The sequence below is a fragment of the Monosiga brevicollis genome, genomic scaffold (assembly GCF_000002865.3).
Source record: "Monosiga brevicollis MX1 MONBRscaffold_6 genomic scaffold, whole genome shotgun sequence".
In the NCBI taxonomy this organism is placed as follows: Eukaryota; class Choanoflagellata; order Craspedida; family Salpingoecidae; genus Monosiga; species Monosiga brevicollis.
The window spans coordinates 1,258,316-1,280,962 of record NW_001865043.1 but is presented as its reverse complement, the minus strand read 5'-3'; the positions used below and the strand labels follow the sequence as shown (position 1 = coordinate 1,280,962).

General features: G+C 55.1%; 6 protein-coding genes across 6 annotated transcripts; 3 read left to right on the top strand and 3 right to left on the bottom strand.

Moving 5' to 3' along the window:
* Positions 1–1,986: 1,986 nt before the first annotated feature.
* Positions 1,987–3,284, top strand: MONBRDRAFT_24394 (uncharacterized protein; the record flags this gene model as incomplete). Its single annotated transcript, XM_001744728.1, has 4 exons — positions 1,987–2,433; positions 2,552–2,635; positions 2,782–2,860; positions 2,977–3,284. The coding sequence occupies 4 exons, from the start codon at positions 1,987–1,989 to the stop codon at positions 3,282–3,284; spliced, it is 918 nt and encodes a 305-aa protein (XP_001744780.1).
* A 3,475-nt stretch (positions 3,285–6,759) lies between these two features.
* MONBRDRAFT_16222 (uncharacterized protein) lies at positions 6,760–12,504 on the bottom strand (the record flags this gene model as incomplete). Its single annotated transcript, XM_001744528.1, has 7 exons — positions 6,760–7,239; positions 7,387–7,687; positions 11,259–11,401; positions 11,510–11,650; positions 11,782–12,023; positions 12,150–12,276; positions 12,382–12,504. 7 exons carry the CDS (start codon positions 12,502–12,504, stop codon positions 6,760–6,762), a joined length of 1,557 nt encoding a protein of 518 aa, XP_001744580.1.
* A 1,419-nt stretch (positions 12,505–13,923) lies between these two features.
* On the top strand, positions 13,924–16,211 carry MONBRDRAFT_24392 (uncharacterized protein; the record flags this gene model as incomplete). The annotated part of the gene is made up of 8 exons (XM_001744727.1): positions 13,924–14,088; positions 14,328–14,500; positions 14,584–15,142; positions 15,241–15,353; positions 15,467–15,589; positions 15,708–15,802; positions 15,904–15,950; positions 16,077–16,211. The coding sequence occupies 8 exons, from the start codon at positions 13,924–13,926 to the stop codon at positions 16,209–16,211; spliced, it is 1,410 nt and encodes a 469-aa protein (XP_001744779.1).
* Positions 16,212–16,505: 294 nt separating this feature from the next.
* MONBRDRAFT_24391 (uncharacterized protein) lies at positions 16,506–16,985 on the bottom strand (the record flags this gene model as incomplete). The annotated part of the gene is made up of 1 exon (XM_001744527.1): positions 16,506–16,985. The coding sequence occupies one exon, from the start codon at positions 16,983–16,985 to the stop codon at positions 16,506–16,508; it is 480 nt and encodes a 159-aa protein (XP_001744579.1).
* Positions 16,986–18,709: 1,724 nt separating this feature from the next.
* Positions 18,710–20,177, top strand: MONBRDRAFT_24390 (uncharacterized protein; the record flags this gene model as incomplete). Its single annotated transcript, XM_001744726.1, has 6 exons — positions 18,710–18,758; positions 18,883–18,979; positions 19,080–19,495; positions 19,609–19,661; positions 19,776–19,810; positions 19,937–20,177. The coding sequence occupies 6 exons, from the start codon at positions 18,710–18,712 to the stop codon at positions 20,175–20,177; spliced, it is 891 nt and encodes a 296-aa protein (XP_001744778.1).
* Positions 20,178–20,199: 22 nt separating this feature from the next.
* On the bottom strand, positions 20,200–22,541 carry MONBRDRAFT_18531 (uncharacterized protein). Its single transcript, XM_001744526.1, has 11 exons — positions 22,419–22,541; positions 22,243–22,312; positions 22,021–22,106; positions 21,889–21,947; positions 21,719–21,773; positions 21,467–21,577; positions 21,329–21,390; positions 21,170–21,233; positions 20,972–21,077; positions 20,564–20,833; positions 20,200–20,446 (listed from the first exon to the last, which is right to left on the bottom strand). The coding sequence occupies exons 1-11, from the start codon at positions 22,531–22,533 to the stop codon at positions 20,341–20,343; spliced, it is 1,104 nt and encodes a 367-aa protein (XP_001744578.1). The 5' UTR covers positions 22,534–22,541; the 3' UTR covers positions 20,200–20,340.
* Positions 22,542–22,647: the final 106 nt, after the last annotated feature.

Genomic DNA, 22,647 nt, shown 5'->3' with positions numbered 1-22,647 from the left:
CAACCCGGTTGCTGCACCCCAAGCTTAGTTTCGTCGAGGTCTCATCCAAGCACATGCTCGCTCTGTCTACGTTGGGGTGTGCAGACCTGACCGGGGTTTGGCTTCGCAAGCACATGGGTCACCTGATCAACACCATGTGGTGTCTGCCACGATTGGAGCGGCTCAGCCTTGCTGCTTGCGGCTTGGAAGTCGAGGTACAGGCTCATTTCAAGAGATGCTGGAGTTGCTCTTACAAGGATATATCATGAGAGATGCTGACACGCCCCACTCGTGATGACGGCAGGATGTACACACACTTTTGTCCATGCGCAATCCTGTGGCCAGCCACGGCTGTGCCTTACCACTTCTGCAGCAGCTCGACTTGCGCTACAATGCTTTGAGTGGACTGTCTCCGGCCAAATTGGGCCTCTTTGTCAACCTACGACCTCAATTGCGACGGGTGTGTGCAGGCTCCAACTTGTGGTTGGGGCTCGGAAACTTGATTCCAAATCTCAGGAGCACGCGCCCCTTAACCCATGTTTAATCAAGAATGGTCATCTGCTGATTTTGTAGGTGCTGTTGAATGGCACGGGGCTACCTCTCGCATTTACGGACAGCGTAAAGGAGATTTGGGCCTTGTGCAAGGGTGATTTTGAGAACATACAATTGGAGGGCCTACAGGTGTGCCTTATGCCCCGGCACTCATTCTTGCTGGAAGTTTGGATCTATACAGTATGCAGGATTGCAAAATTACTGGTCTGATGCGCTCAATAGGATAACCTAGCTGAGTCACCAGCGCGGGTGTCGGCCGATGCCGACGGCAAGTATACTGTGGATCTAATTGGGTTGGACATCACGGTGTGTGCGCGTGCTTGCCCCTTTCCTGGGCCTGTTGGCTCGACAAAGAGAACTGCTTGTCTGAGTGGCTGCTTCTTGCTATTTCGTTTCTTTCTTTTTCTTTTTTCTCACAAACGTTGGCGTGCAGGCCTCGGACTTGGTCGCACTGCTGCATGCGCTTGCAGATTGTGACTTTGCGACCTCTGTCGCTGAACCTGCACCACCTCGACTTGCCGTGAGGGCAGAGCTCAATGGACAATTAGCCGTGGATGACCCAGCTTTGCTTGAAGCCATTGATGGCTACGGCAAATCTTTGGAGCGCCTGTGCGTGATTGGCAGTGCTGGCGCCACCGATGCCACGCGCCGTCTGGCACTGCAAGCGGCCTGGCAGCGCCATCACGTCAATGAGACTGGCTTGATATTCCAAACCCAGGCACAAACTCACCTAGGTTCCAAAGTTGCCACCTCGAGCCAAGAGTTAGCCTGGCTCATGGATGGGGCTTTGGATGCTCTTGATACTGACTCGGACTAATGAGCGCAAGAGGGCCAGTAACAAGGTTCCCACTGAACAAGCGCCTAGCCGCCTGCTGTGCAGGACATACATCCCTTTGGTTGCACTCTGAGAGTTGAAAACCATATGGGAGAATTCTGCTTGTGTGTGAATTTCATCACAAGAAAAGAAAAAAAAAGAGAGAGAAAGAGAGAGAGAGAGAGAGAGAGAGAGAGAGAGAGAGAGAGAGAGAGAGAGAGAGAGAGAGAGGAGAGAGAGAGAGAGAGAGAGAGAAAGATTTTTTTTTTTCATTTTGTCGAAGCGTCGAGATGGCGGCGGCAACGGCTGTGGAGTTGACGGCTGAAATTGACGCGGTGTTGGCTGCAGGTTATCAGCAGGCACTGGGTGAGGAGGCCGGGGCCGCACACTGGGCTGCTATCAAAGCGGCGCTGCGGACACCGCCACCGCTGACCACGATTCGGTCAACACAAGTGACTGATCTTGATCCCTCGTCTGATGCAAGGACAATCAATGGGGCAGTGCCGTCTGTGACGGCCGAGCTACTACGCCTAGGCGCTGAGCGCCATGCTCTTCTCCCCGAGGTTGTGTGTCTTCCGACGCGCGGGCCGTGCTCAGTAGAGCCGACTGGACTCCGGGTCATTGTCTCCCTAGCGTGTGGCATGGCCATCTGGCGCGGTGCGCACGTCTTTGCACCCGGCATCAAGAGTCTTGAGGCTGGTATTGTCCCAGACTCGTCCGTGGCAGTGTATGCAGATGTCGATGATGCCTACACGCGAGGGCATAACGGGCCCTGCGATCACCGCTTACTCTTTGTGGGCAATGGCATTGCTCACGTGGCTCGTGCCACCTTCTTCAAGGATGAACAGCCCCGAGGGCTGGCCATAACCATGACAGCTGCTGTGTTTCAAACCATGGACTTGCCTCCGCTGGAACCAAATGCCATCTTGCAAAACCTGCCGTCCTGTGTGGCTGCGCGCGCCCTGGCTCCCGAGCCGGGCATGCGTGTCCTGGACATGTGCGCTGCCCCTGGTGGCAAGACTTCACACATTTCCCTGCTGCTGCGCGGCACCGGTACGGTGGTGGCGCTAGAGCGAAGCCCCAAACGTGTATGTCTTACTTTTGTCAGGAAAACTGAGAGAGAGCAGCAGAAGCAAGGTTTTGGTGAAGTGAAGAGGATCGCGGACCTGAGAGGCGGGGGCTCACACTAAATCTTGCGCTTTTCAGGCTGCTCAGTTGAAAGAGTGGGTTGCGAGCTTGGGATGCCACAACGTTGAGGTACATCAAATGGATGCCACCAAGTGCCTCGAGGTATGCTGTCGATGTTGACGTCCTGTATTGCTGGTACATACGTTGCCAAAGTCCTGTCGACGCACACGCAACTCTCAAGGGCACGTGTGTGGTTCATCCGGCCCTCACCTATTCTACTATGGGCACATGGCTTTTGGCACTATCAGGGCTCCAAAGGCAAAAACTCAAAGTTTCCTCTGGCTAGTTTTGACGCTGTTTTGCTTGATGCCCCCTGCTCAGGCCTGGGTACGGAGACTTCTTTGACTGGCGGTCTGCTCAGGGGAGCACAGGGCGAAGTGAAGTTGGCTCTGCCCGTCAGACAATCCCATTCTGTGTCTTCATGTGGATTTGGACTGCTTTAGGCCAACGACCGCGTGTGCGGGTGGATTGCCCGTTGCGAGTGGCTGAGCTGGAGGACTACGCCTCTTACCAGCGCAAGCTGTTGCAAGTGGCCGTGGCGGCCCTACGTCCAGGTGGTCGCCTCGTCTTCTCCACGTGCAGCCTCTTCGCTGGAGAGAACGAGGCCAACGTGGCTTGGGCCCTCAAGGCTATGCCCGAGCTGACTTTGGTGGATGCGGTATGTGTGTGTGTGTGTGTGTGTGTGTGTGTGTGTGTGTGTGTGTGTGTGTGTGTGTGTGTGTGTGTGTGTGTGTGTGGTGACGAGCCTTGATTGGTGTTTTGACTATGTCTCGCGCGTTGCCTGCTGACCTTTTGGTGGCCTCGTTTGTCTTGCAAGCATCCTTCTCACTTGAACAATTGACCTGGTCTTCCAGGGCTGGGACCTGGGCTCGCCTGGTCTGGAAGGACATGGGCTCGAAGAAACACAACGGCGGTGCGTGCGAAGATTCGACCCGGTACACGATGGCACGATTGCCTTCTTCTTGGCCAAATTTGAAAAGCGAGCCACCAGCCCCGCCCCAGTAGCCACATAATCCCCACAACTGAGCGCAATCGTAAATCTTTGCCAATCCCATTCTCCCCTGACTTTCCTCAATCGATTGTGATCCATCCAGCGCTCTCATCAATGAAGCGTGCCGGCAGATTGTGGTTCGAGATTTTGAAGCATCAGCTTCCGCGGGAGCCCTCCCCCACGCCAGCACCAACCCTTTTTGTTCAGCCCTCCAGTCCATCCCATATGCAAAACACCAATCTCTCAATCTAAAAATCTCTCTCTCTCTCGAATCTCGAATCTCTCTCTCTGAATCTCTCTCTGAATCTCACTCTCTCTAATCTCTCTTTCTCAAAATCCTCTCTCTCTCTTTGCGCGCTGTGTGTGTGTGTGAGCGAGCGGCCAACGCGAGAGAACAAGGCTTCGGCATGCAATCGTGACGTGATACGACCGGTGGCTTAGACTTGCTGGAGCTTGATTATGATGGGGAAGTTCATGCTCAGCCCGGGATTTGCCGCACGCTGAGGGTTTGGTGAAGACAAGTCAGTGCCTGACCTTCTGCCCGAGGCTTCCAGGGGCGAAGAAGCTTGTTCCCGCAAAATCGGTGCAGCCATGATTGAAGCCGATCAGATGGACGAGGGTGCGCGCCCGATCTCTTTTGCAGGCAGCGATCCAAAAGTGATTGCAGACGATTTTGCCCAAACCGCTCCGAGCAAGCTAAACTCATCCGATTCCGTTTTGGCACACCAGCACGATGCGGGAGACGATGGCGCACAGGATATCGAACCAGAGTCTGCGACTCGAGCCGAGCTTGAAGCAGCTTGCGAACCAACACTGACCTCGTACATGGATGAGGTGCGCCAGCTGGCCTTGTCCATGACGACAATGCAGCTGCTCAGCCAGATCCGCGCCGCCTTGACAGAGGCGCGAGGAGACGGCGTCAACGCTGATCCCACACCCTCTCGCGAAACGCTGGTACAAATCAGCAAGTTAGCTACCATGCTGCTGCAACAACGGTTCATTGACGAGGCTGCGCGGGGACTCAGTCTGGTGCAGGCTGGTCTGGCCCAGCTTGATCTTCAGGATACTCTCCAGTTTGCCGACTGTTTATTGCAGCGCTGTGAATGTTTGCGCCGCCTCAAACGTACAGATCAAGCCGAAGCGTTGGCGCGTCAGGCTCTTATTGTACGCCGACAAAAGTGTGGTCCCGATCACCCTCTGGTGGCCATGGCGCTCAACAGCCTAAGCGCTCTGGTCCGCGACTTGGGTCGGCGAGAGGAGAGCAAGCGCTTGTCAGCCGATGCTCTTGAAATTTTTAATAAGGTAGTGCACCTGAACGCCCTTGTTTTGGCTGGTCATGCACAGCTCGCGGTTACCTTCTCATGATTGACCCTTGGGCATCAGGCCAAGCTATCAGGCATTCGCATGAAGAGCTTGGACGATGGGCGTGTTATTCCACTTTCTCAGCACGACAGCATCACCCGTGGTTGTATGTACACCTTTGGCGTGTTGCCCAGTGTCCGGCTTGCTGTGCTCACGGTGTACCACTCTGGCTGCTGCCCACCTTGCACACATAGGCCTTGATCCCATGGAGCTTCACGATGAAGACGAGCTCTTGGCCACCATCGTCGTGAAGAACCTTGATACGGGTGAGAGCAAGCCATTCCATGAGATGAAAAACCATCGTGAACGACGGGTATGTGAACTTGCAGCCATCTACCTGACCCTCTGCAACCGAGCGCCTTGTTTATCCTCTCGAGTGTTGAACTGATTCTTCTTTGCTGGCCTTTGTGGTGGCGGTATTTCATGTGCTCAGCATCTGGACCCCCTTGAGCTGCATGACATGGATGAGGTGCTGTCATCGATAGTCATTAAGAACCTAGATACGGGCGAAGCTGGCACAATGGCGCAAGTGGACACATTCTCTTCCACCTCATCATCCCCACGCGCAAAGTCCCGTGGAAGCTGGTACGCCTTTCATTCGCCTTTGCAGCTTCAAGCCACTTGCTGGGAACACTGATGCTGCTCTGGCTCTCTTCACTCAGGTTTCGAAGGTCGTCATCGGAAGCACGCCTGGGCGTCAAAGACCGACGGCATTCTGTGGTAGGTCTCTACACGGTCAAAACCCTTTTTCTGTGTGTTTCTTGATGTCTTGTAAGCTTGATGGGTCAGAGACTCTGACCTGGCGCTTTTGTTGCCTTGCATTGCGTAAACATGCAGACTGCTATCCCAAGCATGCCTGCAGGAGCCGGTGGTGCCATGCTCAGCGCGAGTGCACCTCAGACGCCGCGCACGCGACCAACCCGGCATTCCGCGGCCGCCTTTGCGGCGTACACCCCTGAACATTATGAGCCCGACTGAGGCGAGCTGGTGCAAGTTGCTCCTTGGTGCTGGGTTTCCCTTAATTTTGATTGACATGTAAACTTCGCTCCGTGTTGTTATTTGCTATTTTTGGATATTTTCCTGCACAGCCTGGACTTTCTCGTGATCCTATGACCACCCAGCCGGGTTTATGCGTGCATATCGTTGATGGTGTGCCAATTGATTGACTCGAAAATTTAATTACACTCGAGCGCCCAAGCCAAACACAAGCGAGCACCCACACAGTCAAGTGGCGAAAGTGACCGCATGTCCGCGATCAATAATTTTGTGAGACAGGTATTCAGATGGTCACAATACTCTGCTGTGAAATACTTGGTACTTCAAGGTCATCGACTGAAGTCACGACAGTGCGCACATGGGGCGCAGCGATGCCAGCAGCATTGTTCAGTCCCTAGAAAAGAAGAAGAACACACATTTAACCATCCCGTGAGAAATTGCGGGCAGCATGAAGAGCCTTGGTGTGAGTTGAACACCGCACCTTCATTTCTGTGCTTGTGGTGAGATGGGCCTGCGCCAATTGAAGTTGAGCATGATCAACTCCTGAAGAATTCTCTGCACTGGCTTCGGCGCCGTCATCTTCTTTGTTGGTTAGAGCAGCGCCCATCTTGCGCAGGTTGTTCCACATGCTCATCCAGTGGTTGAGGCGGAAGAAGAGAGCAAAGGCCACGCCCACCAGAAGCATCAACCACTCGTTGTTCTTATCCACATCAATGTCAAAGACGGTGTCCAACATATCCTTGCCGGAGATGCTGGTGTTGGTTGGAGGGTCATAAAAGTCTTGACCATCAAAGTAGGACACAAAGGACCCACGCAACAAATAGCGTGTCGGCAAGATGTATGTCAACCAGGAGATGGCAGGCACCATATCTCCAGGCTAGCAAACGGCAGACGCCAGAGACGCAACGGCGATGCCAAAGTGAGTGCTGCACGCCAGGTGAATGTGATGGAAGAATAGACACAACCAGATGAGCAAGACCCAGGATCTACGAACCCGAATGAAGAAGCCCGAGTACAGGAAAAGACTGCCAAGTTGAACCATGCTCATGGTGACGGAGAGCATGGCATTCTGCATGGTTTCAATCACTGCCCAATCAATGGCTTCCATGACCCATTGCAGCACCATTGCCAGGAGCACTTGGTAGATAAAGGAAGCAAACGAGTCGTTGAGACCGGCCAACCAGTGAAAGATCAACTGATACACCAACGCTCCTGCCAATGTGTATGGCAGAGCCGCCGTAAACTGGGCCAAGCTCCAGGTACTCAGTGCAAATTGATTGCTGGCATAACCGTTGACCATCACAAAGCGATCAAAACTGTGCACGGCCACGTTGGCCACGGAGAAGAAGAGAATTACCTATCGCCAAGCAATGATCACCAAATGAGGGTCTGGCGATGAGATACGCCCAATGAACGGGTCGAAATACCAAAAAAAGAAAAAGAAAACAGCCAACAGGCGTCGGCATCGCCCTATTCATCAAACCCCTTGCATAGAGCAACGCACATAGATGCTGAAGAAGGCTGCACCCGCAATTTCAGGCACGTTGTTGGTGGATTCGCCGATACGCAAATACAAAGTACCCAGGAAGATGGCCATGATAGCGTAGAGCAGGATGCGCATCTGATACACGGAACGCTCGCGCCAATAGTAGGTCAGAAAATGGTTCGTCAGTGTCAGGTAACGGGAGCCTTCAGAAGCAACCACAGCTTTGGGTGCCACTTGTGGGTGCGCAGGCACTGGTGCCCCAGCGTCGGTGCCGTGATACGCCGTAAACAGGCTTGCCCACGAGACATCAGCATTCAAACTACGAATGCTGGCGGCCGGATCCTTGCTCACAAACGAGAGATATACGTCTATGTGAATGTTCCAAAGGAACGGGAAGCGGACAGCGATGAGACGGCAGAACACTTGTTGGTTGGACCCAAGAGGCGAACGTTCAAGCGCAGGTGAGCATATGAAGGTGGTGTGGAGATGGACAAGGAAAGCACGCATACCGGCGGGGTTGGCGTCGGGGGACACTTGCGCGCCCACCGCGGTGAAAAATGCCTTGGCCTCCTTGACAGGTCCGAAGAAGCTCAGGTTGCCACCTACAAATGCGAATGTGAGAGAAAGAACGCCTTTCGAACGGGCACATGCGGGGGAGCAAGACAATGACGGCACTGAAAGAACGAACCAGGTGCCAGCAAGATGAGGTCATCGACAAGTTCAAACACCGGTTGTGCCGGTTGGTGGAGAGTGCAGATGACAACCACATTCAGCTCCTTGGCGATACGGTTGATGTACTTGATAATACCAAAGGCGGCGGCCGAATCCAGACCCCTGTGATTCAGCATAACGCTCATAAGGGAGACGCTTGAAGGGTTAAATGGGTATCTCGCTGCCGAGGTGCATGTGATCATACGTGGTAGGCTCGTCGAGGAAAAGTACTCGTGGTTGGGACACAAGACCCAACGCGATGGACACACGCTTGAGTTGACCGCCAGAGAGCTGCTGGCATCGCTTGTCGGCATGGCGGGACAGGCCCACAATTTCAAGCAGCTCTCCAGCTCGGCGAGCAATAGTCTCCTCACTCTCGCGTGTTTTCAGGCGGGCTGTGTGCGTCAGCAACTCCAATGGCGTAAAGACAACTATGGAAACGAGTGCGCAGATGAGTGGCGTATCCGACCAAGGCAGATGGGGCGTGCGCAAAGCCAGCCGAAAAATAGAAGAGTCGGCATCCAGTGAGATGGGGTGCAGCCAAAAGTCTACGCACGAGGGATGTTGTCGAATTGAGGCACGTAGTCCAAAAAGGATTTGTCAAAGTGATACTTGTCGTAGGTCACACGACCAGCCACCTCCGCATATGGAGCACGACCACAGAGGGCGTTGAGCAAGGTGGTCTTGCCTACATTCCGTAACAACAATTACGCGTGAGTATCACAGAAGATTTACAACCGACGCTGCTTGAAGATATGCGATGCGCTCTCACCAGCACCCGACGGTCCCATAAGGGCCGTTACTCGCCCAGCACGAGCGGAAGCACTCATTGGCTGGAGGATGCGCTGTCCTGAGGGAAGCGTGACGCTCATGTCCTGGAAGACGAGGGCGGCTGCGGGACCATTGGTCTTGGCAATGGTGTGGGAGGCAAGTGGAGCTGTAGCTGGGAGTGACATGCGCATGCCTTCGTCGTTTGCCACTTCCTGTCCAGGTGTGGGACTAACGGCATCCAAGCGCTGGCGCATGGCAGCCAACTGAATTTGGGCCATGACAACAAGCGTTTGACAAGAAAGGACGCGATTGACACGAAAGGACGGGGAATGAGTTTGATAAAATCACATGGTGCTCGAACAGGCCAGCTCACAAGGAGCTGTGAGGAAGCGGGGCAATATGTACCATGCGATGAAGCTGCAGGTTATCAAACGCCAAACCAAGGACGCGGGCACGGAGCTTGGAGCGGAAAGCCGCGCGGACAGCCCTGCAGTGTCCACGACAGCCACACGGAATTCACCGATGAGATGCCGTGCTTCGCGGACGCTGATCTGGTAACAAGGCCCTTGGTCCACCACGATCAGCGAAACAGGTTACGTACGCAGTCATGCGCGACACGGGAATGTAATAGGCCAAAAGGACAAAGAGCCGATGAACAACGCCCAAGAGGATGAGATAGCCCAACAGGCGGTACGGCTCGTTGTCAATGCCCTTGAAAATTTGATGCGTCTATGATGGTGTTGTGCAACGCATCGATGAGCCTCGCTGGACCCAAATGCTGGATCAAAATGGAGCAAAGTAGTCGGTCAAGTGCACAAGCCTGTCAACTCACCGTGGTACCGGCCACGAGACAAGTGCCCTCACTGGCATTGAAGCCCCGATCACACGGAAAGCTGAGGCCTGAATACAAGCATTCGCCGTCGTCCGTGATGGTGGAACCGCCTAAAAGTGGAGAGCAAAACATCAGGCCGTCAGGCTCATACGGAAAGGAATGGGATCCTCTGATGCTAGCATTGCCAAGCAGGTGTAGCAAGCAAGTCACGTACATGTGTAATCAATGTCTTTCCAGATTTCAGTGACCAGCGCGCCCGTGCCGTGCTGGAAGAGCGAGAGTGGCGGCAACCAAGACCACCAGTCGGGTACTTCGTTCTCACGAATAAACACGCCGGCGGCAAATGGGAACATGATGACCATCCATGCCTGAAGAATCGCCCCGCATAGCAAACAGGACACGATCTTGGTCACTGCGCAGAGACACATTGACATTGTTTGGAAACCGAGGGGTGCGCAAAGCAGCATAAAAGGCTTGGGCGGCCTCACCTGAAAGACGAGCATGCCAAGGGCAGCGTTGCCGGGGCAAAATTGGACGAGGCTGTGCCCGATGGCTTCGCCGGTGAAGTTGCCAAAGTAGATCAATAGGAGGAAGAAGCCAAAGCTTTCGACGGGCAAGCCTTCCATAAAGAAGCCTAGCCAGAAGGACACGTAGAATGAGCAAGATGCGCTGAGGCACATGATGAAATAGGGGTGGTGTGAAATGTGGGTGCTGTGCATTCTGAAAGGAGCGCGCGCACCAATGACGGGACCGGTCCAAAAGATGATGAAAAAGATGAGCGTGCTGGTCAGTTCGGCCAAGTAATAGGGGAGAATGCGGTAGGTGCCATTGCTTCGCTCGTGGTGGAAGACGCGGAGCATTTCGGTCCAATAGAAAACCCTAGGCGTCCCAAACAAGCAGCGGGAGTGAATCATGAGAGTGGGCAACACTGAGACGTACGTGTGACGTGCACAGGCGGATGTGAAATCAAGTGGAGCGGTTTGAGCGATCAAGAAATCGGAGTACTGAACGGACTTGAAGATGTGCACGTAGGATGCCACGCCAAGAAGCCAGATGACACCGGAAAAGAGGTCGTTAATACGTCCATCGATGGAAGCTGGGAGCTGATAGAAGGATGCGCCAATCAAAAAGCCATAGGTGGCTTGCAGGAAAATTTGGAGGTAGTAGAGCGAAAGGTCTCGGCGTGCAATGAGAAAGAAGCGTTTGAGCAACAGCCAGTATTGCGTCAACCATGACCTGTTGAGAGCAGCATTGCATCATTAGCAAGGCGATGACTGCCCATTCTGGAGGCAAGAGAGGGGTGGGGGATTGAGAGAGGGCACGAGACGTACGCCTCGAGCAGAGTGTTTTTGTGAATGGCACCCGCCTGCACTGCGCCTGTGAGCTGCAGTTGGCTGAGTTGAGCGTTGTACTTGTTGCGAGGCGAGTCCAGGAAGGCGGAGGCAAAGTTTTGCTGCTCTGAGGGATTCCAGTCCATGGCCGTGCCGGTAGAATCCTTATCGACAATCTATGTTGCATGAGGCATGAACCAGAGGGGATGTTGCATGAGACCCATCATGATCGCAAGCACAGGGACCAATGGTTGCTGGTATCGACCTGAAGAAAAAAGTCTGTCGGAGTGGTCCCGACGGGCAGGGGATGGCCAATGCTGGTAAAGTAGCGGACGGCATCTTCAACGGGCCCGCAGAAAGCGCAACCTTCATCGGCCATGATAATAATCTAGACGAGATGAGCGCCAGCGAGTGTGCCTTGTGAGCCAGGAAGGAAGAGGAGATCATCGCATCAAAAGATGGCAGCGCAGGTGAAGGGGAAGCAGGCAAGGCGCACATCGTCAAAGTAAGAGAGGATCTCGTTGTTGGGCTGGTGGATGGAAAGAACAGCCCCCATGCTTCCATCAGAGGCCGTGACGAGCTCGCGGATGGTGCGGATCAGGTCGATGGCCGAGGACGTGTCAAGGCCCGAAGTAGGCTAAGGAATGGAGTAGGAAGCAGGAGATCACGGCGCAAGATGACTACAATGGCTGGTGCTGGGACAACGGTGGCTGCTGGGACAACGCTGACAAGCCAGAGAGGCGAGCAGGGGAAGTGCGTAAAGCCAACCTCATCGAGGCAGAGCAACTTCGGGCTTGAAACGAGCTCGATGCCAACGGAGCAGCGGCGCTTTTGCCCACCGGAGAGGCCTCGGCGATAAATGGTACCGGCTTGTTGGTCAGCCACGTGTGCCAAGCCGACACGATCGAGGGTGTCATCGACCAGCTTGGTCACTTCGGTGTCGTCGAGGTTGTTCTTCATTTTGGCGGCAAAGGTGAACATTTCGCGCGGTGTCATGACACCGATCAGACCTGGGCAAGCAAGGTCAGAGGGGTGAGGTTCGGAGCTCAAGCTGAAAGTGATGAAATGAGACTTTGGGTCTCTTGGTGGTGTAAGGGCTGAGGTTTGCCAAATGTGGTTCGGGAAGGCATGCGTACCATCGTCGTGTTGTGGTACAAAAACCGCAGGCTTGTGAAAGTCGTTGAGGGGTGTGCTTTTATTGTCGAGGACCATGGTACCGCGCAGCTCAAGGTCGGGCATCTCATGACCCCGACCAGCCAAGGCCTAGCAAAAATATATCAGTGGCTGGCCATGAGTCTGGTTTGCGGCATCTTGGTGGATATGCTGCGCTGCCTTGGGAGGCTCAGGCGGTGCGAGATCGAAGCGAACCTTGAGCAAAACGGATTTGCCGGAGCTGGAGGCTCCAAGGATGGCGGTGATACCGCCTCGTCGAATGTAGCCGCTGATGTGGCTATAGACTGTCTTGCTCTGGTGCAAGTCGACGGCGGTCATGTCGGAAAAGGTGACGAGGGCCTCCTCGGGAAGGACAGCGGCATGGCGGGGGCGATTGGGCGGGAGCTTTTGACTCCCGTGGCCCTTGACACCCATGACCGCGGTGGTTGGAGTGGAAGCTTGCGACTTTGCTTGATCTTGCGAGAGGCGAAGGATGTGCCAGCTGTGAGTGGGCAGGGTCTGCGTACCAACACGTGCTTGAGCACCGGGCTGGCGGGAGCGGGCTGAGAAGTGGCTTGATGGCGAGGTGGCCAGGGCGTTGGAAAATGGCCATTGGGAAGCGTTGGATCGATCAAGAGCCTGGTGATTGGGCAGCCGAATGAGTGGATGAAGCAAGCGCCCATGGCAAGCCAAAGGTGACCAAGCAGCCACGCAGCCAAGCAGGCCACGGGTGCATGTAAGTTTGACGGGCCGGCCTGGCGGGCAGCTTGCTTCGCCCGCTCACACCATTCAACCTCACAATGACGTGCGTGCTGGATTCAACGGATCCGATCCGTCGTCGCAGGTGTACGTGGACGTGTACGTGTGCGTGTGCGTGAGAGAGAGGGGGGGGGAGAGAGGAAGACAGAGGGAAAGCGCCCTGTCCGGTGCAATGCCGTGCCAATCACACACACACACACGCACACACACACATATTATGATGCGCAGGACTATGCTACTTGCCTGTGTATTAGTGGGCACTCCTCCTCCTCCTCCTTGCCGTACTCCGACGTCGTCTTCCGGTGAAGTTATGACGGTACCATCCTTCCGCCCCATGATCTCCTCATGGTCCTGACAAACACGACCCCACGCCCCACGATCACCTCACCCGCGCCCTTTAAAATGTCAGGCCTCGAAGCTAGGCAGAGTGCCTCTCACGTCCCCAACAGGCCACACCGCAGCTGTGGGCCATCAGCCTCCTCCCCAGCAGCCGTTCAGCCGTTCAAGTGCGGACATCATACATCTGCTTATGAGGCCCAACATCCCTCAACATCTCTCGTCCTCTCACAACATCTCAATTGCCCTCTTAGACGCCTCTGTCTTTCTCTCAGAGGCTCTCCACCTCTCTCATGATCTCAAACTCTCTCAAACGCTCTAGGCTAACGTGGTCCTGCTTGACTTGGGCAATGCTGTCCTCGATTCTGCATAATGTGGGACACTGGACGGCAGCGCGTGTGTGAGGGAGATTTCCAGGGAGACATTTTGAAGTAGTTGGGAGATAATAGGGGAGGTGATACGCTCCTTGTGGGAGGTATCTGCGGAGATCGTCTGAAAGTGTGAATTTTATCAGTCTATCGCTTAGAGAGAGAGAGAGAGCGACGACGCGACAGAGCAGAGTCTGGAGCCATCGGCCGTGGCGGTGTGAGCAAGCCTGGGGCCATCCATGGCATAGAGGCTGCATCTGACTCACTGATCAACAACCCGAGAGATCACATCATCATGACAAAGCCCGGGGCAGCCCCCGTCGTCTTGGGCGTGGACATTGGCACCACAGCCATCAAGCTGGTTGCCCTGGACTCCCAAACCCGTGCCCTCCTCCACGACAGTGACCGTCCGCATCACGCCAGCCAAGGTCAGGCCCGTCAAGACTGCACCTGGCGTGAGGTTGCCCATACCACCTTTTGTTTGACCTGGTCGCTGACCGCTTCCCAACTTCTCGCTTGCTCCCGTTCCCCATGATGCATCACGGGCTCGGCCGACCCGCGATCATGCTCACAACACTGATTCGCCAGAACACGCCACGCGCTTTGAACAGGTGAAACGGCTTGAGCTTGATCAGACCCGGATATTGGACTGCGCCTGCTAGGTCGGCTTGAACTCACTCTGCATGGTCCCTGCCTAAGGATGCCAACTGCCTCTATGTCACGACCACGGAGCTGCTGGCGGAGCTGCCTGCTGACGTGCGCGCTCGAATCACACATATGGCGTTGACGGGCCAGATGCACGGTGCAATGGCCTCACACTGGACAAACGGCACTTGTGATCGAGCTACTGCCTGTCTGACCTGGCAGGACAAGTACGTGATGCTCCGTCCAACCATTTCGAACAAGCCCGGCCCCGGAATCCTCTTGCCACTCATTCCCTCGACTCTCGCTGCAGACGCTGGAGCGAGGATGAGATGGACCGCTTGACGGCACTAGCTAAACAATTTGGCGTCAGCCCCATTCATCATGGTTATGGCCTGTCCAGCCTCCTCTGGTTGCAAAACAAGGGTGACTTGACGGCTGAGCCCGGCTGGCATCTCCACTCGGCCTTGGAATATGTGGCAGCTCGCCTCAGCCACAGCAGTCCCGAAAGCATGGCTCCCTCCATTGCTTTTAGCCTCGGTGGCGCCGTCATGCCTGGTGGCACCGAATTTGACCCCAATTTTGCACAAGCCCTTGGCCTTGAGCCCTCCCTGATTGCAGCCTTGCCCCAGATCGTACCGCCGGGTTGTTTGTGGCCCTCGCCCGTGCACGATACCGAGGCCGAACGCCTCGGTTTGCCCAAGGGCATCACCGTATCTGTCCCAGAGGGTGACAACCAGATGCAAGTCTTTGCCATTGCACAGGCCGCTGAAATTGCCCCAAGTGCCTATCGCCACACTGCCATGCTCAACCTGGGCACGTCCTGCCAGCTCACCCAGATTGTCGCCGACGCAGAGCTGGCCACGTTGCAGGTTGGTGACTGAACCACTCCACCAACGGGCTAAAAGACTCTAGGCTTGACAGCTGACAATACTTGCCGTTCAACCCGCCACGTGTCCGTGTTTCCCAGCCTCTTTCGCCCATGGTGGAGATTCGCCCATACACCGCCAACCATCACCTCTTGACCGTTGCCAGTCTCAACGGCGGCAATCTACTGCACCGCTGGGCTAGCACCCTGGCCAGGTACGCCACCTCATGCATTTGCCAGCTATGCACGCTGGTTGAGCCTTGGTGCTATTTAGTTGCTTTGCCATAGTACCCTGTTCGGCCTCACCAGCGCCGTTCGCTTGTTACAGGACACCGGAAGAAGAATCGGCAACGTTTGCGCGGTGGGAGACGCAAGCCTTTTGTGGATCCAAGCCTTTCTCCCTCGACTATCGAATGTTTGGCGAGCGTGGTCAAAAAGACGTTACTTTTCGGTGAGAATGCATCTCTTCTTTTGCCCTTGCCACGGACCACCATGCCCAGCATCTCGCCGCTTTGACTGGTTGCTGTTGTGTCTTGTTTAAAATCTCGGCTCGGCGTAAATGTTGACAGGCTTGAAGGCGTACCTGCCCATGTGGACGAAGTGGCGCATCAGCTGATGTTTGAACTCCTATCTGCCATCAAACACCAAGCTGTCGGCAGCGGACGTAAGACATGGCTGGCTGGCTGTGTTGCTTAGCAGGGAACTGCCGGTGATCTTGCAGACTCATTCCGATTACTTCGCCATATCGTACAATTGCGACGCCAGTGGTGTCGGAACACATTGAGCGGCTGGTCTTGACCGGCGGCGCATCGGTTCGTATGCCTGCGCCTTTGCTCGTGAGCCTAAGCGCTGCAGCAGTCGTGGTGCTGATACTTCATTTGATTGGATGTGATCTGACATTGGTAATGGCGGCGGGTGGGCTCTCGACCATTTCTTAGGCATTTCCCTTTGTGCGGGACGTTTGCAAGCTTCTTTTTCCAGCTGCGCAGGTCGAGGTCTTGAGTCATGGCCACGGCCCGGCCATGGGAGCGGCGCTACGCAACATCTTGGCTGAGCCAAACGCATCAGAGTGAACAATTTCTTCCCCTGTCTGTTTCGGAAAGTGCATGTGTGTGTGTGTGTGTGTGTGGGCCACCATACGTGCACCGCGCGTGTTAAGGATGCGACGCGCAGACATGATGATTTGTGCAAAGAAAATAATAGATGCTCGAACCATATGTCAAGGACTCGATTTATTTACATGGACTGAGCGGATATGGCACGATCAATCATACAAAGAGAAAAATGCCGGCGCGGCACGCAGTCATGAGTGGCTTAAACCTGGCAAGATAGGCGCTGAAGATTAAGGTGCCTTTGATACTTGATCTTCAAACAAGCGACTCCAGGTCAAAGGCTTTGGCTTGCGCGGCCTGCGGGTCACCTGGGCGTGCCGGGGCCGAGGTGTGCCGGTGCGCACTGCGCGAGGGCGACTGACCCGGATTGCTGAGGGTACTGGTTTGGGTGACGCCCCGACTCCGACTCGGGGCACTGTGGGTGTCGCTGACAGCGCGGATGCGAGACTGCGAGGGCTCGGCTGCGAGCAAGTGGTCACGCGCAGAGGTTTGTCGCGGGCGTGGCTGGCGTGATCCTTGGCAAGCAGGGCCAAAGGGCCATGCGCGGTAGCGATAGAGGATGGCAAGCACAATGAGCACCATGAGCCCAAAGATGGTGCCAATGGTGATGCCGGCAATCACATCGTTGGGCAGAAGGTTGTCAGTCCAGCCAGGACCCAGGTTGTTGGAGGTCACGATTGCCGTCGGTGTTGTGTCCATCAGAGGGAGCGTAGCCGTCGTAACGGGAGCCGCCATATTGAAGAGTGGGGGCGGCCTGCGCGATTGAATGGCTTTGATCTCCAAATGTCAGACCAGAGATGAGTATGGCACTAAGACAGGCTTCAAGCAGGAGGTCCCTTGGGTTGTCAGGTCGCCAGAGTAGTGGTCACCACGCGCATTATGGGTATCTTGCGAGAGGCCTCGTATCTGTCTGAAACGGGGTGCGCCCGGGCATACGACGGCAGATTGTTTCGACAGGCACGAGGATCACACTCGGCCTTGGTGGTGTGTCTTGGTCTTCACAGGACCCCGCTTGCCAATGACTAGCAGCACAATAAGGAGCGACCCAACGACGCCGAAAAAAGTTGCCACATGAGCCATGATCTTCTCGCCTCCATTCGCACGACCGGTGATGGGGAGGAGCTCCAGAACACCCCCCATTCACAAACCCCAGCATCACCTCTCACACACGCACTCACACTCACATGTACCAACCTTGTCAATGAGCGATCAAGCCGACGCGTCGTCACTCAAGTCCATACACCACGATCGACCCTCGTCGGCTGGCCAACCGGATTGAAATCCGAATCACAGACAGAGCGCGCGTACACAGAGAGAGAGAAAGAGAGAGAGAAAATGAGCAAGGGCGTGCGCAGTTGTGTAAAACATGGAACAGTATCACCTCCTCCTGTGTGGAATTGTCAGACGGAATCGGGTTCGTATGACGGGCGCGGTGGGACGGAGGTCTTCGTGCGGCGTAGGGGGGCGAGGGCGGTGTGTCGTGGATGGGCGTGTCCTTTTGGCATAGGTGTGGCAGCGAAGCTAAAGTATCAGTGCAAGTGTTTGACGAGCGTGTGAGTCATCGGAGGTAGGCACTTGCGCTTAATCCTTCAAAGCCAGGCGACCAGAAAATGTGGCCTAAAAGTGGCAAAAATTCGATGAAAATTATTTTATTTTGCTTGAGAGTGGACTTGAGGCTCGAAAGGACGTGGGGGCAAGTCCGAGACTGTATCAGTACAGATAGCACTCCTATTGTACCAAAAGCATCCATCTTCGTGGACGCTTGTGTTTGCCCAGTGTGCATGATTTGCAATTGTGCAATGACAATCAAAAACTCGGCTAGTCGTTCGTTCGACAACGCGCGAGACTCAGTAAGAATTCAGACCTGCCTAGCACACTACATAAGCATGCTTGATGCCACACAGGCTCCACCTTCATGTCTGGCGCAGACAGTGTGCTTGATATCATGCTCGTCCGTCTGGACCCACCTTCCCATACGAAGCAGGAAGCAGAACTGATCTGACAATACTAATTGTCAGACGAAATGACAAAAATTTGCGGTTGTATTGCCGATGGCGTCCACCCACCACCAGCAACGCCATGCGCCTGCAAATTGTTCTTCATCTTCTACGACTGGACTGCACATTAAAAACCGTTGGCGGTGTATTGGGTTCGACAACTTGTTCATTTTCGTCTACGGTTGGTCGAAAAATGGGTGGCCCGTCTGCCGTTGCGCCCCCCGCCCTCCCTGCGTCCGCCCTTTGCGCCCGCCCCTCCGCCTGCTGTCACCAAACCGTCTACCCGCACACACACACACACACACACACACACCCATCTACATGATATGATAGATGGACAGACATGTAGTGCATTGGGAAAAAGGAAAAACTGGGACTGCATCAGGCCTCCAGTTCTGTCCCCGTGTCCAGCTCATGTTTGCTTGTGGCGACATCGCACGGCACAGACACTCGACCGGCAACATGGCAACCGGCAACAAATTCATCCTCTTCTTCCTGCTCGTCATTGGCGGTACGTCCATTTGCCCTCTCGTTGATTGCCAACTTTGTCCCATTTGGTCATGTGTGCCGACTCAATCTCGCGGCCGAAAAAAAAAAAAAATAATGCCGTCCTTTTATTGGACCAACGTCATTAGGTCTCCTCATTCTCTGCGGTACCGCCCTCAACTGGTCGGTGGAGGACGACCTACTGGCTGGCACCAACCGTGAATACAAGCATCTTTTCCGTTACTCGTGCGTCTGCCCATGCTTCCAATGCCTCAACAGAAACTACCACCGCGTGGGCTCGGGGCCCTTGCGCTCTACTGCAACTGACGCTCGTCGCGCCATGCAGGCAGCTCTTGTTTTGGTTCGCCTGGTTTGCAGCGCTCGCCGATACCATCTTTCCCAATGCCTGCTTCACTGCCATCCAAGCCGCCATCATCTTCTGCATCGTCGCTCGTCGTTCTGGCGACGGTCTGGCTTCATTCTCGAGCGTTGATACCTGCCGCATTCAAGCCGAGCGAACCAGTGGCGACACCAAAAACGCCTTTCAGCGCTGTGCTGCTGGTGGTGTCTTGAGCTACTTTGGCCTGGTCCTCTCCTGGCTCGTGAGCCTGCCTCGCCTTCACTTTGCCAAGCTTGACATTGTCGAGACCATCGCCATTGCGGCGGGCTCGGTCATCTCCATCATCGGAGCCATCGTCCTGTGGACCTCGGACAAGATTGATCTGGGCTCTCCCGTTCGCGATGAACTCTTTGATGCCTCGAGTAAGTTTACAATGGCATGAATTTATCAAAATTATGGAGATGGCTAGCCTGCATGACCTGCCTTATGACTCACACTTGCGCTCATTCCGATCCACCTCCCTGGCTCTGTTTAGTGTATGCCGTCTTTACCGTCATCTTTGGCTTCTCTGCCTTCCTCTCAGACATGGTGGGGACGCGCGTGTTTGGTCGGCCATACGAGTGAGATGCAAGTTTCAGACATTGGCATTCACATCCTTTTCTCCTCCCCATGTGTGTCCCGCCGCTGCCTTTCCTTCTCTAGGTTGCTGTTATCAGCGGTATTGCCTTCTACCTGACGTGAGTCGTTGGCCTGGCATGCCGATGCCTTTGGGTGCCTCCTTCGCTTCAAACTTTTCCTACGTCTCCAGCACTCACTGCTTGCTTGTTCCGCCTCGCACACGACCATAATCGACTGGTTTGTAGTTGGGTGTCTGCTTCACAGCTGGCTCTCATGTTCTTCGTTGTCTCGCAAGTCAGCCTCACCCAGAACCAGGAGAACACCATCTATGCCGGCTTTTCGATGGTCTGGCTTGGCGCCATCATCATGCTCGTCATGTGCGCGACCCGCCTCATGCACACTGGCGATGGTGACGGTGTTGTGCACGATGACAATGCCGCCGATGCCCCTCGTGTTGCCAAGACCAAGCCGGCCGAGAAGGTCTAAGCGTCACGGCTCTTTGCTTGCGCCCATCTAGCTAATCAATTGCTCAGTCCTGGGCCAGCCGACAACATGTATCTGCCCCCACCTCTAGGGGGTGGTATTGTTGATCATATTCTATGTCGAGTCAGGCCGAGTCGAGTTGCTCGCCAGCCCTCGTGTGTTGGGCTTAGTTACTGTGCTCCTGGCGAAAGGCCGCCATGAAATCGACAAGCTTTTGAGTCTGCTCCAGTGTCGTGGCGTTGTACAGCGAAGCACGAATACCACCCACAGATCTGGCAGCGCATATACATACAGTAAGGAGCAGTAAGAATACAACATAACCGAGCGCGGGGCAGGCAGCAGCAACAATGACCAGGGTCTCAAAGCCATGACGGCAGCCTTTTACGCACCGGTGCCCCTTGAGGCTGCTCATGCCCTGAGCCTCGGCTGCGGCAACAAACTTGGCTTCAAGCTCTTCCGAGGCAGTCCCATCAATTTGAATCCGAAAGGGCACGTTGACGCGAGAGCGCACGCGTTCAGCCACTGGGCATGCATAAAAGCCGGCAGAGCCGTCAATGGCCTCGTACAACAGCTTGCTTTTAGCCTCGGAGCGACGCGCAAATTCGGCCAGGCCCCCCTCGCGCTCGATCCAGGCAAAAACCAGCCCCGTCACGTAAATGCTATATCATGTCGAGGAGAACAACCATAACAGGAGCATAAAATACCATGTCAGATGGATAGGCAAAGGGTATACACGCTTTGATGGGGCAAGCGTGGTATGTGGCTTTGCGCTTTGTGACCAGGCATACGGTACGAACCTCCAGCACGGCGGGGTATTGGGCATCGAGTCGTTGTCGGCCATGAGCTTGTAGTCCAGAACGGACGGGCACGCGGTGCGAGCCTTCCCCAGAAGATCCTCACGCACTGCGGGTCATTGTGCAAAATGAGCCAAGGCTTCTGAGCGCCGTGCTCAAACGCTGCCGTACAGGGAGAAATCATGGGTGCTGCTGGCCTACCAATGACAATGGTGCAGCCAGCCGGGCCAGCATTCTTCTGCACACCAGCATACAAGAGACCAAACTGCAAAAGAGAGTACAGAGCGGCATGATTGAGCCGGTTTGTCCAGCGATCACGGATGTAGATACAGATTTTGTCACGTCTGATGTTTGCGTCACCTTGGAGACATCGACGGGACGCGTTAAGAAGTTGGAAGAGATGTCGGCCACAAGTATTTTGTCTGGAAAATATGCAGGCAGGCAGTCCGGTCCGGGTGAGGCCGCGTTCTTTTTCGAGATCGACCGATCCCACCGTACCTCCAACATCTGGTACTTCGGGATATTCGACGCCGAACACGGTCTCATTGTCGCAGATGTAGACGTATTCAGCGTCGGGGTCAATAGTCCAATCCGCAACGGGAGGGATATCTGGTCGAGGCAGGTTCAATCCGAATGACGGGCACCACCGTGAGGTGAACGGGGGTTGAATACGATCCCCATGGTATGGACCCTCTTGCTCGTCTGTGCGCTCATGCACGGGGGCAGATCATCGCTTGAAGCCAATCTGACCTGTAAAGGACTTTAGCTTGGGGAAGCAAGGGGCTGCCGTGCCGTACTTGTCGGCCTGTTGCGCACACACGTGTGCGCCTGGTAAGTGCGCGCACACTGGGCGTGCAACGAGTGTGCGGGGCTACAGGGTGTGAAAGAGCAAGTTTCAAAGGATGTCGAGGTCAACTGACCTCTTGAATGGCCTTTTGTGACCAGCCACCGGTGACGGCGTACGCCGCCTTGCCATTCTCTGCGATGGCGCCAGCGAGAGGGTCAGCGACAAGCAGGGCAGCCAAGCTGCAAAGAGGGATTCAGGCACTTACCAGGGAGCAGATTCAATGGAACGGCCGCAAATTGGCCCATGCCGCCACCCTGCAGGAAGAGAACCTTGTAGTTCTCGGGAATGGACCTAGGGCAAGGGTTGGGCCCGCAGAATAAAGGCGAGTGACTGCCCAGCAACTTCTGGGCAAGGTCCAGATCACTTGTCCTTTCTCATAGCATCTTTGCTTGCCAGAAAGATACTGGGGACAAGCAGGTGCACGCACATGATGCGACGCAGGCTGGCTTCGGCTTCCTCAATAATTTGTTTAAAGTGCTTGCCACGGTGGCTCATCTCTGTTTGGTTTGAGCCCCTTGGCGTTGCGTGAGTACAAAGCCGGTGCCCGGCCCACAAGCGCAGTGGTGTCATCAGAGACAACAGGCTTTGTCGCGTAAAACCCACCCATGACGCTCATGCCGGAGCCATGCCAATTGAGCATTTCGCTCTGGGCAGTGCGCAGCACCTCCTCGGGCAGGTGCGCGGGGCCGGCGCTAAAGTTGATGACACGCTCACTCATTTTGCAATCTACCAAGATGAACACTTGAATGAGACCAGCCACACACCCTCGCCACCACCACACCCTCCATCAAGGCAACCAACCCGTCTCTCCCCCCCCCCCCCCCCAAAAAAA

Bases quoted from the DNA above. Each gene is read 5' to 3' on its own strand.
- MONBRDRAFT_18531 (XM_001744526.1), bottom strand. From the start codon at position 22,533: ATGAGTGAGCGTGTCATCAACTTTAGCGCCGGCCCCGCGCACCTGCCC. The intron at 21,774-21,888 runs GTCAGTTGACCT...TGTGCGCAACAG, and splicing joins CACAAAAGGCCATTCAAGAG to GCCGACAAGTACGGCACGGC. The intron at 20,447-20,563 runs GTGCGTAAAAGG...ATGCGCTGCCAG, and splicing joins AGCAGCCTCAAGGGGCACCG to ATCTGTGGGTGGTATTCGTG.